The 21689-nt window shown below is 35.6% G+C and overlaps 1 protein-coding gene across 9 annotated transcripts in view; it reads right to left on the bottom strand.

The window, feature by feature from the left end:
• The window catches only part of LOC105475279 (inner mitochondrial membrane peptidase subunit 2), an 886283-nt gene that overhangs the window by 181276 nt on the left and 683318 nt on the right, over positions 1-21689 (bottom strand). For 6 of the 9 annotated variants that reach the window (XM_071094624.1, XM_071094621.1, XM_071094626.1 and 3 more), the window contains one exon: positions 337-370. The exons of the other annotated variants lie outside the window; for them this stretch is intronic. In XM_071094624.1, the coding sequence (XP_070950725.1) occupies positions 337-370 (34 nt within the window). The remainder of the gene's footprint in view (positions 1-336; positions 371-21689) is intronic. 9 annotated transcript variants of the gene reach the window in all.

Below are 21689 nucleotides of genomic sequence, written 5' to 3'. Positions count from 1 at the left end.
TGTGTCTGTAATTTTAAAACAATACATGTCTATGAAATCAAGTCATATTACAATATAGGAAAAATATTTGCCCCAAATATCAGTCATAATCCCTTAATATTATATAAATCAATTTGAAAAATTTCAATTAAAAAAGACTAAGTTCATGAAAGAAAAATTCACAGACGAAATACACAAATCACTAATGAATATACAATAAAATGTTAATTGTCCTTGTAATCAAAGCAAAATGTAAATTAAAATAATGATGTTTATCACTTATCAAATTAATAAAAATTAGAATAAGTAATAGAAATCAGTGCTAAAAAGGTAAAAGTGAAATAGACGCTCCCTTACCTTGCTGTTGGGATTTTGCTGCAGTAAACATTTTCTGGAAAGCAATTTGACAATATGACAACAGCCCTGAAGATGTTCCTACTTTTAACCCACTAATTCTACCTCTAGAAATCTGCTTCATGGTAGTTATCAGCAAGGTAGAAAAGATTCATTTATTAAGATAATTCTCACAGAATTATTTATAAATTTTAAAAATCTAAACCAAATTAGATTATGCCATATAAGCAGAAAATAGTTCAGTAACTAGAATAGGTTTCAAATGGTCTTAGAGAATGTTCACAATATAATATTTAGAAAAATATTTTCTTATAAAGAAAAATTCAAGATGCACATAGGGAAAGTATGTAGAAGATAATGAAATTTTAAAATGATGTATCTATCTACCTAGAAATTCAAAGAGAATCAATGGGAAAACTACTAAAGTCAGAAAATATAATGCATAATCAGAAAACAAATAAGAAAAAGAGATATATATCAGCAACTGGGGTAGGAGACTGGTAGGACTTGTTTTCTGCTATCAAAGCAGGATCTGGTCCATACAAAATAAAGCAAAAAATCTCAGTAGGAACCAGCGATCCCTAGCTGCCTTCATTGCTCATTGGCATAAGACACTCCCACCAATGCCATGACAGTTTAGATGCCATGATAATGGCCCAGAAGTTACCACCTTTCTCCATGACAAAGACCTGGAAGTTACTTCCCCTTTCTTCAAAAGTTTGAAATGACCTGCCTCTCAATTTGCATTAACCTGCCCCTTGATTTACATATAATTGAAAGTGGGTTTGCCTATGTAAATCTAAGTTGCCAAGAGCCCATACATTGACTCTGGCAGCACTGCCTATGAGTTAGCCCTGCAATGCAAGGAATGATATCATTCAATTAAAGACTACTATCTAACACCACTGGCTCACCCTCAAGCCAAGAACCCTCCTGGGCTAAGCCCCAATTTTAGGGCTCACCTGTGCTGTAACACTAATGCTATAACAAATTAGGAAATATGGTATAAAATCAAACTTCTTAGTAAAAAATAAAAATAAAAAAGATACTCAAAAGTTAGGAACTATAAAGCAAAAGACTGATATATTTTTATGTGCTGTTTGACAGAAGACATGACAAACAACAGTAATATATAAAAGATTAAAACTGGAATATATATTTATAAATGTAGACAGACTTGCTATTCATAATCTAGATAGCAAGTTAGAATATCAATAAGAAAAAGAAAATATGCCTCAATTAAAAAGCTAACAAAGACATGAAAAAACAATTTGCTAAAGAAAAGAAAAGATTAATAACCATGTAAAAATTTGTTCAGCATCACAAAAAAACTCAAACAAACTAGGAAAACAAAAAGACTTATGTTGATTAGATTGGCAGTAATTAGGACATTGATTAAGTCTAATGTATGAGGTTAAATTCTTTCTGATCACTTGCAAGAGTATAAATGTATATAAATTTTATGGAGGACAATTAGTAATATTTGTTAATGGACAAAATTTTAAATGTATATATTCAAAAATTCTGAGACTTCAATTCTAAAACTTAGTGGTGTAAGTTCACAGGTACACAAAGATTTATAAAAACAGATCATCTTTGCACAAAAACTCAGGATATACAAACACACTAGACACCTCTTGTAAGCCAATTCGTATTTACTAAGTCTAATGTAGAAGTTGTACCATTCAAGCAGGTGCACGATGCACAGAGGAATTAATGCCCCATAAGCAAACTTTGGCCAATGGGAGACAGGAGACAGCAGATAAATTACTCTCCCTTCCTTCCTTGTCCTGAGACATTGTTTATGTTGTCTTTGAGGATATGATTCTGAAAGACTGAGCAATCTATCATGCTTGACACTGAGCAGTGGTCAGCTCAGTAAATCATTCTCATTTTTGCTTTCCTGCCATCCTTACCTCATTTTCCTTTTCCTAAATGTGAGGCCATTTTCCCAAAGGAGAAGGGAAATAAGGCAAGAACGCCACTTACCCTCCAGGATTGAACTCACTCATAAAATTATGACATGAAAGTCTTTACCTTACACATTGTTATCTGAAAAATTCTAAGCTAAAAGCAATGCAGAAATTCTAAATGTCCATCAATAGGAATTGATACAGAAATTAAAAATAAGATACATTTATTTGTATTGATATATGTGGCAGACTGAATTTTCTAATAGTGGTCTAGCAATATTTCTGGTTTCACATTTTATTCCAGAGTCATTCTATTTCTCTTCTAAGAGCTGGAGTCTACATCCCTACCCTTGAACATGGGCAGGCCTTTGTGAGTGATCAACCAATGAAATCCAGCAAAATCGACACTGCATGACTGCTGAGGCTGTAATATAAAAGGTGATACAGTCTTCACTTTGCTCTGACCCTTTCACAAAAGACTTGCCTTTGGAATACAGCCACCATTTGTTGAGGAAACCATTGTGTCAGAAACTGTTAAGGGTCTGAGACTTTATCTTTCTTCCAAGTGAACAATTAGACTGCCACAGGATGGATGGATGGATAGGAGGATGGATGGATGGGTGGATGGATGGATGGATAGATGTATACACATATATAGCCATATACATCCATATTAATATTATGAATATTGCTTGATACACTCACATACAAACACACACACACATACATACACACAGGAAACATGAGGCCTCTGAGTCACAGATAAATACAGTTTATTACTCACAGCAAGAACAACAACATCTTGCATGAGTTTTCTAAGCCCAGGTCCTTGCAGGGCAACATCATGACCAGATGGTACCTGCACATGCAATGGGGTGCATTATAAAACAGAAACCCCCAAATTAGAAAATCTTTGATCTTCTATAGGGCTGTTGATGATGTGCCAGTCCTCCCTTCAGGAGAAAGAGAAACATTATCCTCATTCTGGAATGCAAGCAAATCTGGGGAGGAGGACAGGTTTTTATCTTTACTACCCTGGACTGTCTCCAGGAAGGGAGATGTCTCTAAGCTTTACTATCCTGGAATGTCTCCTTATAAAAACGTTCTTGTAAATGCCTTTGTTCAGAGTGCCTGGATCATGTAGAACCATGAAATATTCATGGAGAATTGTCTTAAAATAGAAACCCCGGCCACATAGAGAGCCCAAGTGGAGGCATTCCAATTGATAGGCTAAGCTAAGGTCTAAGCCCACAGCCAGCATCATTTGTCAGATACATGAGTGAAGAGGTCTTTTCATGGTTCCAGCTCCCAGACTTTGAACCACCCCAGATGATACAAAAGTGGAGCAGAGCTGCTCTGTCCCTAGTGATCCCTGCCAAAGACTGAAGATACTGCTGTTTTAAACAACTACATCTTGAGTTGGTTATGCAGCAAAAGATTACTAGAACAACATGGGAACATGTCCATAATAAATTACATAAGCAATTCCTGAACAAATTGTATAACTTGATTACATTTGCAGATATATATATATATATATATATATATACACACACACGTGCACACACACACACACACAAACACATTTATACAGGTATAGAAATAAGACAAACACAAACATACACAAACACACAAAAAATCATGACGTTAGGCCAAAATGATTTGTTCTGGTGGGACTCGAAATTTATACTTTATATATATATGTATTGGTATTGTTCTGTAAATAAAGACATGGATTAGTTTTATCAGAAAAAAAAAAACCTTAGCTTTTGTAAAATCATGTGTATATACCTTAAGCTCTGGATTATGTGTTCATGAGCTTTTACTCTTCCACCAACTGTCTATAGAGAGTAGGCACTGAGCGCACATGTTGTGATGTGAAGTAATTAGGATAGCAATTAGGACAGCAGTGGGAATGGTTCCAGACAGTAGAAGCTGGTTTCCTTTAAATAGAAATGTGAGGCCATTTTTCTATAGTGTTAGTTACCTTGTGAGATGATAGAACTTTTAGATATCTTTTAAAGAGAAAAATGTTTTCCTATACATGAAGACAGATAATGCCTCTTCTATTATTATTTTGAAACTTGATATTGACTATAATTCTTCTATTTTTCTCTCTAGAAGCACCTGGTGAAAACAGATTTAAGAAAATTCTGAAAATGCATGATTTTGAATTACAATTGTTAAAGATAAATGGTAAACATAATTTTTATGTAGCTTTCTTCATGAAATCAATCAGAGAGATTTTCAAGGCAAAACAGTCAATAATAACTAGTCATGTAGGTTACCTAGAAAATTTAAGTTCATTGGACTATGTACATTAATATGTGATAGCCAGAGAAATGATAGTTTCCATAGTACATGATAAACACACAATCTATGAAATGTAACACATTATAAATGCTGTTCTCAATTTACAAAGAATCATTTTTCTGTTGAAAGTATGGACTAAGAATATTATTAAATCAAAATGAAAACAAAAGCGCATATGTCTTACAATCACCAATAAATAGTCCCAGATTCTTGAAACTAATTAGTGTTAACTAGGTAGGTGCATATATATTTTAAATATAGGCATTCTAATATTCTACATGTATATAATACTACCATAAATTTTAGAAAGAAATAACACTGCCTACTTTTCCACTTAACATATTTATATTTTCCATTTAAATTTTTTGACTATTGTTTTATATATCAGTGGAAAACTTACATAAAGAATACATTTAAATATTACATCCACTATGCCTTACTTAATCCCTATGGAATGAATCCTGTGGAATAGTAACAGTGAACAGACACTGAATCATTTTGGAAAATCCACAGGAGAAAATACATATAAAATTCTGGCCTTTTAAAGTGTTCCCCATTAAGTAAGTTTCACGCTGTCAAAAAAAAAAAATAAAACTGTGCTTCTGCTCCTCCATTGTAATAATAATGTAGCTTGGAACATGCACTTAAAACATTACGGAATAACTCCATATTGACCTCACATCCCATGAAAATAGTCAATCTAGCCAGATGAGATAACATTACCAGATAATTGATATGTGAGCGCACTAATATTCCAAGATTAATAACACTTCAAACATATGTAACTAACGTACTCTGAAAATAAAAACATACAAAGGGGATTCATTCAATAATCAGACCTCAAATCAGACATCACCATCTTGAAATAAAATAGTTTGCTTGAGTTTCTAATAACTGCTTGTTTACTCATCTCTGCTTCATACTAGACTATAATATTCTGGAATTCAGTGACTGTACACATGCAGCCTTACAGGCCTAGTGCCTAGACTGTATTTAATATACAGCAAGTATAAAATAAATATTTGCTGTTGAATAAAGAGAAAAGAAAATGAGGTTTCTAGAACTGTCTTTCCTTCTAGATGTGTCCTATTCCCAAACCCATGTTAACGATTAACTCATGAAAGGACAGTTATACTACACATTTTTAAGGCCAGTTCTATCACAATTTAAGACAACACACCAACATAACAGTCCGATACTGATTAGTCAATTTAAAAATATGCACTAAAAAGACAGACCTAGGGCTGTGAAGAATCAATGAAAACAAAATAAACAGGGACAAATTTATCTTAAATGATTGCTAAGCTTTCTGATCAAGAAGAAATTGCTGCTAATAGAAAAAAACAATGAATGGATAATCAAAGTTATACAACCTAAAGTCCTACATGTTAGACACTTCTATCTTTTCTGTATGACTAAAATATTCAGGATAAAGAGATCTAATGCCTATGGGGTGATATGACAGTGTCGTTTAATATGTAAGAAGTCCTATACTGGAAATGTGTGCATTTTGGCTCCACCTGCACCACTGACAATTGTTTGGCCCTGGAGAAGTCATCTCACTTCTCAGGACTTCATTTCATAAGGTTGACATGCAGGATGTAGTCAACGATCTTCCACATTTCTCTGATTCTAAGCTAGAAACCATTCTGGGCTGAAGCACACCCAACAAAGAAAGAGAGCTAATTCCTCACTATCCTAGCAGAGAATGTTTAATATCCCTTATGCCCTTAGCCATCTGTCAGTTTATTCAATGCAAATGCCATTTATATTTTCCGAATCCAAATTTGTCCTTTCTCTTTCTTTTAAAACTCTGCCAAAATTCACCTTCTTCAAGATTCCTTGCCAAACATATCTCACCTTTATTTGATCACTAAAATCAGTCCCACAATACTTCAATAAGATATGCCACTCCTTAAACTTAGACAGGTACTTGTCAATCTATATCTTAATTTATCTATGGACACCTATCTGGGTAAATCTCCTTACAAATTATACTTAATATAGGAACACTACTAATCAATCTACTCAGTGCACAAAAAATAATGTGATAGACCCAACGATAGAAAACTGTATGCTTACAGTAAAGCAAGTTTAACTAAAAGTTTTGAAAATACGGAAAGCCTCAATTTGCTTTTGTTCACATACTTCTTAAAATGTTTGAACTGTTCATCTACTACAGCAATCATTCTTTTGACTAAATGCACTTTCTTCCAAAACCACCAAATTTACAAAACTTCCAGTAAAAAACAGTAAGAATAATATCAAAATTACTAAAGACACTCATCATCAAGTCTGGTGTGTTAAAGTAAGGTTGAAAGAGAAAGGCAGTTTAAAGGTCTTAGTTTATTCTTTTTTAAGACAAGGGGTCCATTTTATGTCAAACTTTTTAAAAAAATCCTCAGCTAAAGGCATATATGGATTACCAACCCTTGTAAATGTACTTAGTTAAGGGCAGAATAATGCCACTGCCAAGATAAGTAGGAAAGCAATGTTAATTTCTAGAAGGTAAACCAATCTCCTCGAACATGCTACCTAGAAATTAAAGCAAGACAAAAGCAGCCTTCCATATCCTGGTGATGTATAATGGAAGTGACATTATTTTATCTGATACAAATTCATGAAAAAGGAAAATCAGGCTATTTTCTTATAAAAGATCAAAATTTATACAAGCATCTGGAGCAGCTAGCAAGATCTGACATGCTCAAATCAATTTGGCACGTAAGGGAAATAGATTTGGAAAAGGGAGAATATCCACTTTATCTTTTTGTTACAAAACCAATAGTATATTCAATGAACATTTACATCGAGATATGCTTTGAATTGTTACTAAGTAACCAACAGAGGCTGAAATCAGTGGCCTTTAATTAATAAGAAATAACAACTCAGTAGTTTAGGCTTCCTAAATGCTGATGAGATGGCTTGGTGTTCATTAAACAGCAGTGGTCTTAGGAGACAGGGATTCCTGGGAGCCGCCAGCTGTTTGGATGAATGACTCATCATTAACCTCAATGAAACAAAAACCACTGTCTCCGTCAGACATTCTCTGACATTCATCTGATCGATATTAAATAGCACCATATAACAGGTCAATGTGTTCAATTGTCTGGGGAACGTCTAGCAGCTCACTTATCCTGGCAGACATATCTGGAGACCTGCAAAGGGTCATCATTAAGGCTTTTTGGATAGCTATTTGTGTGCCATAGGTAATACTTTCTCTAAGGATTTTCAAACACAAAACTATGTCTGATTTGTCCTAACTTGATGTTTGAATTCATCAGTAATCCAAGCACTGGAGCAAACTCAAAACTCTTTCTTGGGGAATATCTGGTCTCAAGCAGGGGAAACCTATGGGGGGGCTGGCCTTTTGTCTAGCCTAGCATACCAGTCTGGCTCTATAATTTGCATATATAGAATAAAAAATCCTACTATTTGTGTGATCCTGTATAGTTCTCCCCTAATCAGCATTATAAAATACCTGCCCTGTAGGCTGCCTTCAGATTGTATATTATTACACTATTCTATCTGATTCCTAAGAAAAATTTGACTAACATGAAAGACATATGAAAAAAGACAGCCCAAGCCACTGATTTTCAAAATGCTACTCAGACTAGTTGCATTAGAATCATATTAGGTACCTGTTAAAAATAGAGATTCTTGGATCTCATCTCAAACTGACTAAATCAGAAATTCCAGGAATAGAGCTCAACAATCCGTATTTTTAACAAGAACTTTATTAGTGTTATGAGTACTCAAATACCAGTTTAAGGGATTCAAAATCCAGTCAGTCCTGAGGCATGTGAGGCTCCTCTATGTTTGGGTAGCATTTAGCCTCTGTGGACGTTCACACAGCTTCACTATTTGAAGGATCTGCTTGATTAAGATGTGTTTCAATGTTTAAAGCCCTATTTCATTTTGATAACTATCTCAAAACAACTATGTGATTTCTGCTTCTGTTAAAAAAATGTTAAAAAGACACTGCTAGTACACCACTCAGCATTAACTCCATCTCCTTGTAAGAGACCATACACATTCTCTTTTCTGATACAAAAACTTTGTTATTCATAATAACTCCACTTTCTACTAGGCTGCCAGGAAGCTCATAACCAAACTGATAGCCTAACTACAGCAATCACTCATAGTGATACTCGCCTCATAGTAAGATATTTGTATCTGTCCTTCTCTTTGATTTCTTTCTTCCTTTCAATTACATTTGTGTTAATCTTTTTTTATAGGTTAATCAAAAAAACAAACTTTTAAAGTTCTCTTGGAAAGAAGCAGAGTGTGAAAAGAAAATCTCGACTAACAATTACAGCGGTTTTATCAGTTTTATTCTCTTTGATTTAATATCCATTTGGGTTTGGGCTTGTTCTATTTTTCCCTCATACACTTGCAGAAATATAGTAGGTCTAGATTAGTAACAAGGTATCCTCTTAATCTCTAAAAACTGCAGGGAGATGGTTACTGTTTCCAGACTAAAGTTTTTGGAACACTCTAATTTAATCAGACTCCTCAGACTAGCAGAGGAGGAGGGGGACAGGGAGACTCAAAACTAACCATGTACCAGTTTGAAATCTACAGTCTACTTAATCAATCTGGACAGATAAGTTAGACTTCAGCATTGCAGATTAGAAATATCCAGAACCAACAGCATTAGTTGAAGTAGATCTGCTGGAAGCCAATATCAGTTTTAAAGAACTTTCAAATCACTTCTTTCTACTTTCTGATCACGTCTTTCTGAAATTATTGGATCAATCCAATCCAATTTTGGTTTGTAGATAACCCCAAACAGATAAGCAACTGGTTGACTTTCTTCTTTACTGTTTCTTTTCTTTTTCACTGAAAATGAAGAGTTGGTTTGTTGTTTTGATTGATACGAAAGGTAGATTTGGAATTCTGTAGGTCCAAGCAAAACTTTCATGATAAAAGTGAGAGTGCTCATCAAAATTCTGAGGATTCCAATATTTCTATGAAAATTTTGACTCAGAGATCTGTATTATTGGATAATTTAGAGCTTTTCAGAAGTATTTTTTGAGTCTGACTCAAGTCTGACTTGAGTGCTGTCTGATATCTTTGGCCATACCAGAAAATCTAAATGAAAAAATGTTAGGAATTCAGATAAAGACAGTTTTTAGAAAATACTTCAGAGCAAAATTTGAGACTAAAAAGTTCAGTACAAATATTGATTTTTTTGTTAAATAAAAATCTAGTATGGGCTGGATGTGGTGGCTCACGTCTGTAATCCCAGAATTTTGGGAGGCCGAGGCAAGCAGACTGCTTGAGCTCAGGAGTTCGAGACCAGCCTGGGCAACATGGCACAATCCCGTCTCTACAAAAATAGCCAGGCGTGGTGTGTACCTGCAATTGCAGCCACTCAGGAGGTTGAGGCGGGAGGATCACTTGAGCCTGGGTGGCAGAGGTTATAGTGAGCTGAGACTGTGGCAATGAACCCTGGCCTGGGTACCTGGGTGACAGAATGAGACCCTGTCTCAAAAAAAAAAAAAAAAAAAAAAAAAAAAAATTGTTTAGGAGTAAACTGTCGTGCAAATAAAAATTTAAAATCTGTGTCTTCTGTCAGGAGTGAAGTGCAATTTCTTTAGTTCTAAACTTACTTTTTTTTTTTTTTTTTTTGAGACGGAGTCTCGCTCTGTCGCCCGGGCTGGAGTGCAGTGGCCGGATCTCAGCTCACTGCAAGCTCCGCTCCGCCTCCCGGGTTTACGCCATTCTCCTGCCTCAGCCTCCCGAGTAGCTAGGACTACAGGAGCCCGCCACCTCGCCCGGCTAGTTTTTTGTATTTTTTTTAGTAGAGACGGGGTTTCACGGTGTTCGCCAGGATGGTCTTGATCTCCTGACCTCGTGATCCGCCCGTCTCGGCCTCCCAAAGTGCTGGGATTACAGGCTTGAGCCACCGGGCCTGGCCAAGTTCTAAACTTAGAATAGGAAAAGTGTTCAAGTTATTACAGACCATCCTTCATAGTCATACTCATAAAAAATCATGAATTACACTTTTAAAGCTTGATCTCATCTACTCTGGACTTAAACTGATGTCATATTTTTTAACCTAAAACATTAACATGAGGAATTCATGAACAAACCTGCCACATGTGTCATTGTTTAGCTTTGATGTTGTCATAATCAAAGCTTCGCCTCATTCTGAACTGATTAAGTAGAGATCAATATCAATGGTTACATGGTCAGAATAAACAAATCAACTGTGGGGGCAGCATTGTGTTCCATTTTGTGGAATATATAAAGCCAAGAAACTGAATTGGAAAAAAGAGGAAACTACAAGATAATTAAAAATTTAATAAATATCAAATTTTTCATTTATACTAAGATTTAAAAAATATTTCGGTCATGTGAATATGCTATGACTAGAGTAATACATTTCATAGAAAATATTACCTCCTATTGAGAGGTATTTGTGTATATAGGACATTCTTAGAGCCCTTAAGATTACTTAAAAGGCATGTCATGTTGATGGTAATACCTTTTATTGGCCAATTGAATGCTGACCGATACAATTACAGAACTTAAGTATATCTTAAATTCTATACTTTCAGGAAGCTGAAGAAAAAAATGTCTTATTCTCTGCAAGCACGTTTGTCCATACTGTATAGTTAGTGCAATAAAGGTATTATCAGAATCTTGGCCTTAAGATTCATATGACTGGATTACTGCTCATCTCATACTCTATACAATTGGAGAACAAGAATGTATACTGCATTGATGCTACAAGTATACTGATAGTTCACTAATTATAGAGCTTAAATTTATAGTTCCCTTTACATCTGCCATCAACAGCTCCCAAATCACAAGGTTTGTAGGTGAATCCACCTACATTTTTTGTGTTAAAGCCACTTCGGAAAAAAGAAAACCTAAGAAAACTAAAACAAAGGTTAAGTAAATTTCCTTCGTTTAAAAATAAAGTCAGGGCAATCCTTTAAATTTTGAAAGCAAAATAGTCAGAATTAGATGGAACTAGTTAAATAATAATGGATAAAAATGTATGTAATGAATCCAACTATTCAAAAATACTAACTAAAGTCATTATTTACTGATTATGAAAAAATTTAAACATTCCTCAAAGGTATTCATTTTATCTCAAAGCCAAAAGGTAAAAGAATGACTACCACCAGCAGTCTGTGTGTGAGTGTGTGTGTGTGTGTGTGTGACAGAGAGAGAGACAGAGTGAGATTGAGAGATCTACTATAAGACAGAGAGAAGAAAAATAAGCTAAAATCATTTTGCTAATTTAATTTCCATTAGAAGGAGAAAATGAAATATTTTTCCATTAATATAATGCTTTTAGGTGATTTTGACTAAAGAGGACAAACTTTTTTTTTGGAGACAGGTCTTGCTCTATCGGGCAGGCTAGAGTGCAGTGTTGCAATGTTGGTTCACTGCATCCTCAAACTCCCCAGGCTCAGGTAATCCTCCTGAGTAGGAGGGACTACAGGCATGCACAGGCACGCCCAGCTAATTTTTATATTTTTTGTAGAGATGCGGTTTCACCATGTTGCCCAGGCTGGTCTCAGACTCCTAGACTCAAGTGATCTGGCCTCAGCCTTCCAAAGTGCTGGGTTTATAGGTGTGAGCCGCCGCATCTGGCCTTTCAAAAATTGTTTTAATCCGGAAAGGTTTAACACACCAAAACTCTGGCAAGCCTTTGGAGAGGGGCCTTACCTCCAGAAGACAGTTCTCTCACTGTAATCACTAAAAATCTGAATTTCCATTTTTCTGAAAATACTATTGAAAGGCCCCAAAAGCCTGTTAATGACCATGGGCCAGAAAGAAAAAGAACTGAAATATTCATTTCTCATGTATCAACTAATTCTGAAAAGTTTAACCAAACTACAAACATATTTCTAATTTTAAAATATTTTAAGAATTCAGAAGGTATAAAATTTGTTATTCTCTTTACCAAATATGTGTCTATTCTAATATCCAAATGCCTATAGCAGATCCAGAAAATATGGGAAAACATATTAATTCCAATTAACACTATTATATTACAAGTATAAATTACGCCCACATGACCAGCATGGTTTATTTATAAAATAGGCATTTTAAGTGACTAATATGTACAACATTAATTTGTATATTAGAAGTTTTTGACAGCTCTAGTATACATGTATTTTCTTAAATAGACTGTGCGCATGTATGGATAAACAACACATACTACACTCATATAGAAATACGTGTGGATTTTTTATATTTTTATAAAATCCCCCAGTGGGGATCCAGAATGCCTTTAGAGGAGATGTTTAAAGTTATATTTGTTTATATATTTTTTATTTTTTTTTTAGAAACAGGGTCGTGCTCTGTCACCCAGGCTGGAGTGTAGTGGTACAATCATAGCTCACCGCAGCCTCAAACTCCTGGGTTCAAGTGATCCTTCCACATTAGACTCTTAAGTAGTTGGGTCTACAGATAGGTGCTCCCAGGCCTGGCTATTTTTTTCTTTTTTTAATTTTTTGTAGAGACAGGGTTTCAGTATATGGCACAGGCTGGCCTCAAACTCCTGGCCTCAAGTGATCTTCTTGCCTCGGCCTCCCAAAGTATTAGGATTATAGGTATGAGCCACTGTGCTGAAAGTAAAATTTACTTAAAAAAAAAATAAATTTACTTTTGCATTCTTGAAATAAATAAATCATCCCCACTATTTCCATGTCTATAAAGACCTCTGAGAAGACCTTCAGGTCTTTTGTGAACATATTACTTTATTTTAGACTATCTTTCAAGGACATTTGTACAGTGAACAGCCTTGGAAGATAAAGATATCTTTCTCTAGCACAAAGGGCAAGTTTGCGTATCGCCTTAGAAAATAAAGGTCTCTCCCTAAAAAGCAGAGAGCTGGCCTACTTACCTCCTCATATAAAAAATTCAGATTCCTGAAGTTCAAGGCCCATCTCCTATAATGCCTGGCCCTCCACACACATTGTCCTGTACAAACTGGGGGATCAGAGAACAAACACAAATTCTGATACTCTGGCTACTGCTGTTGCTATGAGTAATAAACTGACCTTTTCCTCTGACCAAATCTTAAATCCTTTGTTAGAATCCACCATCCAATGGCTGGCTTACACATTAGCTTGCAAGTAGGGTAACATTTCAGACCCTCCACAGCTCTTGTCAACCTCCAAATCTCAGGGGTTTATAATAACACCCACTTATTTCTTGTTTCCTTACATTTTACTCACTTTACATGTTGGCCATGAGTCATGGGGGATCAGCTTAGCTCTGCTCCACATATCTCCTTCTTTTGGGGATTCGGGCTAAAAGAGCAGCCCCCACCTGGGATATGTTTGTTCTGATGACACAAAGAAAAGAGCAATGGAAAAGACCACACTATGATTTTTCAACATTTTGGTTTGGTCATGGCCTACTGGCAGACTTACATGGAAGGTCCAACTTACAATGGTTTGATTCAGGATTTTTCCACTTTCTGATGGTGAGAAAGCAATATGCATTCAGTAGAAACTATACTTTGAATTTTGATCTTCCCCTGGCTAGCAATATGCTGTATCAATACTCTCTCAAGATAGTGGCACTCTCTCTCAATATTAGCAGTGAGCCACAGCTCCCAGACAACCGCATGATCATGAGGTTAACAACTGGTACTCGACAGTGTACTGTGTGGCCAGATGATTTTTACCCAACTAACGTAAATGTTCTGAACATTTAAATATTAAGCGCTAAGCTCAATGTTTGGTAGGTCAGGTGTATTGAATGTATTTCAATTTATGATATTTTCAGCTTATGATGGTTTTATTGGGACGTAACTCCATCACAAGTTGAGGAGCATCTGTACTCTACAGGCCAAAGCAAGTCACATTGACAAGCCCGATATCAATGGGATGCAGAAGCACTCTCTTCCCACAGGGAGAACTGAAATAGTATCACCCCAAATAGGAAAAGGTAAGGATGCATAACATACTTACAAAGCAGAGGAGTGAATAATAGAAATAATACATTCTACCACACATAACACATACTTAGAAAAAGATAGTTATGTTAGGATTTGTTATGTTAGTTAATAATATAACTAATTATATTAGTACGAAATCAAAAATTTGAAAGATCCTTTCCATGTTTCAAAATACTTTCTAATGTCTTGCATTATACTTACGATAAACAGGAAAATACCAAAGTTCAATGATTATTTTTTAAAACAGCAGTAGAAATGTATTCGATGAGATAACATATAAATTGAAATAAAGGTAGTAGTAATGATTATTTTTTAAAACAACAGTAGAAATGAGTTCAATGAGATGATATATACATTGAAATAAAGGTAGCAGTACAGTTGGTATGAATGTGTTCAAATATACACAGGGACACACGAGCATGAAAAGAATATTTTTAAGAGTAATGAAGAGAAATATTGCTGCTACTATTAATAGAAAAATATATTTATAATGCAAAGGTTTGACCAAGCCATCATTTAATAATCACAACTAACATTCCAAGAATTATTTAAAGAGTATGTTTAGCATCTCTCATGCTCCCTTTTGAAGTTTTCTGTTGTTGTTATCAAAATCACCCTGAAGAAACACAGAGTGTAAAAAGGGTTATTTCTTATTTTTCTTTTGAATTGTTTCAGATGTAATCATCCTTTGAGCCATCTTTTCATCAAATAATCTCTTTGAACTTCTTACCTGTGTATTGCCATATGCTAGACACTCTGCATGAAATAAACATGCTTTACTTTGAGGCCAACGAACCAATTAAAATTGTCTACTAATGCTACATTCCTAATTTCAAATCAGAAGTCATAATTTCAGGATTCTAAAAACTATGATAATCAGTTCTCCATTCTAACAAGTCTTTTTTCCCTGATTTTCTCTTCAGTTTAACAATCCCATGTGCTGTGATCCATTGACTACATCCTTCCTTTCTTAAGTGGCTATGCTACATTACATAGATATTTATCTAAATATCTAAATATTTCCCCACTGTCATGCTAGCTACCTATCTAATATTATTTAGGATGTTCAAATATTTAACTATTCTTACCCCACTTTAACATGTTTTTAATTCAGTATTTAAAATTTGTATATTTAAAGATAAAGTTTATCTATTTCCTGTATTATTTATAAAAGATTATACGTGTCAGGAAGTATATACATTTGCGCGCACACACACTGTAACCATGCTTATTCATTCATTGTTGGGTTTAATAAGTATTAATTGAATGGGTGAAAAGATGAATTCTGACAAACACTAAATTTTAAACATCCTCTAAAAGTAAATAAAATTAAGATGGACTTTTCTGAAAATGTTCAAAAAGAAATGTAAATATGTTTCCTGCCTTTCAGTTTTTCCCACCTTGCCTACTCTCCAGTGTTAGCCTTCATTTCACTCTTACCAACCACATTCCATCAACATTTACTCTGAGTTCTACATCTTAAGTATAAAACATTGAAGCTCTAGCTATGGCTGATATATTTTTACCTTACAAATGCTATTCTCTTGAACTTCCTGCTGGAAGAATCTTAGTAACAGATGGTGGAGCTTCTAGAGATATATTAAATAAAATGAAACTTTGCATATCAACACAAATCTGACAAGTGACTTAATCACAAAAGACACCCTCCTTCAAAAAACAATCAGGTAGGCAGCACCGATGAACCCAGAGGAAAAAAACGTCACTTTAGATATAGCCCCTTGTGTATTTTTTCTCTATTCAATAATTAAGCAGCATTTAAAACAGCTTTTCATTTTTAGTATTTAACCTGATTTCAGCTCCATTTTTAATGAGGAAAATTATGTAAGAACCCTACCTTTATTCTCCAAACTAATTTTTTTTTTCGAGAAGAACATGGGCATCAGTATACTTAAGTATAGGCTAAAAATTGATACAAAGCAGAACTTCTTCAGAAATTCTCTAGGCATGTCAAAGCGCAACCAGGTATCAGGAGCTACAGGAGTAAAAGGATAGAGATAAGGCAAAAGTATCTCTGAATAACATTAATTAAAGGATTCTGTCTAGCAAACAGATTTCTATGACCTTCGAGTAATAATTTAAAGACATGATTGACATGTTTTTGTTTCTTTTTTCCATAGCAAAGCCTGATCATAAATCTTATCCTTGAGTATCTATTACATTTGTTGCTTTGGCTCAGGTTTCCCGTTCTTTGCTGTTACTCTACTTTAGGAAATTTCTAATTGGGGTAAAGAGAAGAAAAGATTAAAAGAACTACTAATTTCAGCACGAAGCCTCGGTGACAGAAAGATAAATGGAGATAGGAATAGTCACATAAAATCTGGTAGTTGGTTATGGAGATGGGAGTGAGTTTTAAAACAGCACAAAGGCGATGGTTTGAGAACATTCAGATAAGAGGGCAGAGGCAGGCATAAGGAAGATTTTTAAGCCACAGAGATCAGAGAGGACAGGGTATCTCCTCTTGGCATATTCCAGGAACTCAGTGTCCAGGAACTCAGGTGGCTTCCCTGTACCACCTGAGCTCTCTCAGGTGTGATCTTCCCTCTAATGCTTCACCCTTGTGAGCACGTCAGGGCCCATCCTCCCCACAGTGAAACCTCCCTATTTTCATCTGCTCTTCCTCAGAGTCTTAACTCTCCTCCCTAAAATAACAATTTGTTAATCTTAAAAATTATTCCATGCTTGGAAAAATAATAGTAAAGTTTCAACTGATTACTCTTTTAAGGATATTTGTATTTTACCAAAGGTTTCCAAGAGACACAAAGCCTTGAACACAAAGGAGTAAATCCCAAATCTTGGGTGTTTGTTATTTAGTGATCTGTTTGTGGGAGATTCCAGTGTTTCCTAAATCTAACAATATACACATAGCTTCAGTTCTGCTGTATACCAGCCATAGTTGTATTTCACAAAATGTTCAAAGAACACAAAATACATTAAAAGAAACTTAAGCTATAATTACCAATTGCAAACACAGTGGCAGATTTTCATATACAAAAAATATATATATACCTCTATATACACTATTGGTTAAAGGGAATTTTACACAGATGAGATCTTTTTTATTCACAACATCTTCACTCAATGACCTAGCCATATAATTATCACTATGCAAGTATATTAGTCTGCTTGGGCTACCATAATGAAATACTACAGACTGGGTGACTTAAACAACAGAAATTCATTTTCTCACAGTTCTGAATGCTGGAAGTCCCAGATCAGAGTGCCTGCATGGTTAGGTTCTGGTGAGGGCTGTCTTACTGACTGGCTGATGGTTGCCTTCTTGCTATGTCCTCATATGGCACAGAGTTCTGGAGTCTCTTCCTCATCTTATAAGGGCACTAATCTCATCATGATGGGCCCCACCCTCATGATCTCATTATCCCTCAAAGTTCTCATTTCCAAATATCATTACACTGGGGGTTAGGGCTTCAACATATGGATTTGAGAAGGACATAATTCAGTGCATAGCAGTGAGAAAATGCTGCCCCAAGTCCTTAAGACAATTCTACAATAAAATGTATGAGCAAGAAAATTTTTAAAATTAAACAACTAAATGTATGAACAATAAAATGTCTTTATGTATGTGGGGAGCTGAAAGATGATAAATAACATGACTATTACCAAGAAAACTTCCCATGTATTTTTTTGATAAGTTTCTATGAATTTAACTACCCTTGAACATCTCTCTTCTTTGCCCTCATCTCTAGATTTCACTTTGGATCAGGTTGAACAGCAGTACCATCCCCTTAGATATGAAAGCAACTGCCAATGCAGTTCCTCGAGGCCTTTGTTTGAAAACTCTTTATTTCAGTAGGGAAGCTTCAAGCTCTTATATTTCAAAAATAAGCATGACTACACTCAAATGCCATTCTCTGAAGCTGGTTGATTTCTGAAACGCCTGAACTCATTATCCTCACATGGAGTTTTCTGATGCTGACATTTCTTGGCCCCTCCATGCACTGTTCAGTCATGGTGCTGTCACCCTGAGAGGTCCCCACAGGTCTTTAGGGTTCCAGATAAAAGTAATCAACATAGGGAGCAACAAAACAGAGCAATTAACTGAAGGCAGCTGACCTTCAGAGAGACACAAACTCAAACTTCAAAAAGTTTCTATCTGTAGCTCTTTTTATTCTGAATGCAAGGTTCTTGGGAGGTTTTGTGTGTGTGTGTGTGTGTGTGTGTGTGTGTGTGTAACCAAGTTGAAAATTCAGTGATACGGAGAGACAAGCATGAGGTATTGGATGAGCAAGACTAACTAAATCAAGCCAAGACAAAGAATACCTGGTGTATATTATTTTGGCTAAGGATTTCTTCGTTTTTCTTATTCCCCAAGCCCATTTTTCTGTTTGAAACAAAAGAGGCATGAAATTTATAGATTCAGTAATTATAGGAATAGTAACTATGTTGGATGAAGATAACCCTTTGAGCTAGTTCAGTCATAAGAACCAAAATCAATCACCCCAAGTATAACAGTGGCACAGTAGGTTATATTTTTATAATTGTGATCATCAAATCCAGGCCCAGAGGCAGTGGGTTCAAATTATAGCAAATTTATCACATTTTTTATTCCAACCTGCTCCAGTCTAATCTAGACATTCATTAAACTTTTGAGTGTCAGGCCCTGGGCTAGGCAAAGGAGACATACACAAAGATTACTAAAACATTTTCTATCTTTAGAAAATCTCTAACATCGAAAATATTAACTGGCATTGGGCAGGCATTGCTGTTTACACAAGCAGTCCGCCAGCAACTGTCTTTAAATGAATAATTGCAATGGGAAGAATACTCCAGTAAGCATTGTATTTGGTGCTTTTTACACATACAATTTTCCTTGAATCCACTAGCCTGTCTCCATTATTCTTTCAACAATCTAATCAATTTTTTTGTTCTGGAAAACAGCCAAGTTTTAACAGTTCCTGAACTCAATGCAAAAAGAAACCTCTGAAAAAGAAACAAAATTTCTTGAAAAAAATTTAAAAAATAAAAAGAGGGAGACTCCAATTATTTTTATATTCTCTTGGAAAAGGAAGCGGTAAGTTTTTCTAACACAAGAATATTTCTTTCTAGGGAATGCTATCACTTTTACCAGGGTGATCATTTTTACTATATAAATAGTTTCTTCAGTTTTTACTTGGTCACACACAACAGAAACAGGAATTATTTCTTCCCAGAGTTCACTAAAATCAACTGGGTAGAATCAGTTTCAGATGGGGCTATTGCAACTTTCTAGTAAAATAAAATACATATTTAATTAACACACTCTTTCATTTCTAACATCCAATTTCTAATTAAAAATCTGATTCTGCGAATTCAGGTTATTTGAAAATCATCTCAAACTAATTATATTTTTAAAACTCAGCCAATAAAAGGGCAGATTATACGTAAGTGCAAAACCTGTAAATAAATTCAATAGAAACGAGAACGTCTAATCTTTAGAATGAAATGTCTTTTTAGTTAGTTCCACTATATCTACCTCATCAACAATTACACACATACATGCACTTACATACATATACAAACCACTTCCTCAGGCATTCACAACATGATTAAACTGTGTTTAAACAGTACGTGAACACAGACAAAACTATAGACCCCTATAAGCCAGTGTTTCTTGAGGCATGGCCTGGCCTTGCATTAGAACTGTATCAGTTTCATTTGGGGAATACTTGCTAAAGTACAGCTTCCTCAAACCCACACGAGTTCTACTAAATCAGAATCTCAAGGAAGCCAGAAAATCTCTATTTTTTATAAGCTCCTAAGGTGATTCTAATACACATGAAAATTTGGGGAACAGTCCTATAATATTTTAGTCATGGATAACAAAATTTCTATTTAGAGACTCAGAATGGGATAAGAAGCTTTGGCTCCATCCTTCTTTCTACTGTCCTAAGATTTCTCTCTTCCCATGGAGATAGTTTTACTCCTAGATTTCAGGCCATCCCATACTAAATTGGACTTTGCCTGTTTAATATCCCTCTGATATCTTGACAAATATCTTGCAGTCCTGCTATTGCCCTGTAGATAAGACAATCATTTCTTTTCGTGTCCCCAGATATTTCTACCACTCTGCCCCTCCTCCTAGTTTCAGCCAGCCTGTTCAGCTGACCTATCACAAAAGCTCTGTGTTCTACCTAAAAGAAACCTTTTATTTGGTCCTGTTTCTCCTTGTTATGTTTGCTTTGCTTGAATCACTATCTATTTTTAAGGTGATACCCATCTCATCTTCTTTCTGAAAAGTGCATCATGTCAGGAGCCTTCTTCCAATCTCCACTAACCATTTTAAGCACATTTTAGTCTCTTTTTTCCAAAGATGTCAGATGTCCTTCTTGTATACTTTCCATTGACTCCTTATTTATGAACCAGAAGGCATGGCGAGTGCTAAACTCACTCACAGAACAGAAATTTGTTTATTTAACAAGATGCAGTAGGTGCCTATTATGAGCCAGCCGGGCACTGTGCTACAGCAGTGAACCAAAAGGACAAGGTTCCTGACCTCATGAAGCTCAATTTTCTATTGGAGGAGATAAAAATATAAACATGAATAAAGAAAATAAAATAGTGATAGTAGCTAGAAGCAGGTGTGTGTGCGTGTGTGTGCGTGCGCACACGCACGTATGTGTGTTCCATTTTGTTAGATGCACAGAAAAAAATCTTCCCTGAAGTGGGGAAAATAAAGAGTCAACCACACAAAGACCTAAAGGAAGTGAATTCAAGGAAGAGGATCTAGCTAGGACAAAAGGCCTTTCACCTGTTCAAAGAATTGAAAGATGAGAGAGGTGCAAGCATGGAAAGGGGAGAGATGGAGAGGCCATACAATGGGAGGGCCCTGAAGGCCATGGTCAAGGGAATCAGAGAAAACTTAACGCTTTTAATACTGATAGCAACAGGAAGCCACTGAAGTGTTTCATGTAGGCTAGAGATTGGCTTTGAGGATAACTAAGATAACTGCAGCTGCCACACAGACATTGACGTTTAGAAGATGCAGAGGGGAAGCATGCAGCCCAGTTAGGAGGCTCTTGTAGTGACACAGATGATGACCTGAATCAGTGAGGCAGCAGCAGAGATGGAAGAAAGCACAGGACTCTGGGACGTTGGTGGAAGAGTAACAGGCCTTACCAGGCAGTTGAGGGCAATAAAAAGTGAGACCCCAAGGATGCCTCATAACTTTTTGTCTTGAGTAA

The sequence above is a fragment of the Macaca nemestrina genome, chromosome 4 (genome assembly GCF_043159975.1).
Source record: "Macaca nemestrina isolate mMacNem1 chromosome 4, mMacNem.hap1, whole genome shotgun sequence".
NCBI lineage: Eukaryota > Metazoa > Chordata > Mammalia > Primates > Cercopithecidae > Macaca > Macaca nemestrina.
Note: the sequence above shows the minus strand (reverse complement) of the source record. Positions and strands in the feature narration are given on the sequence as shown.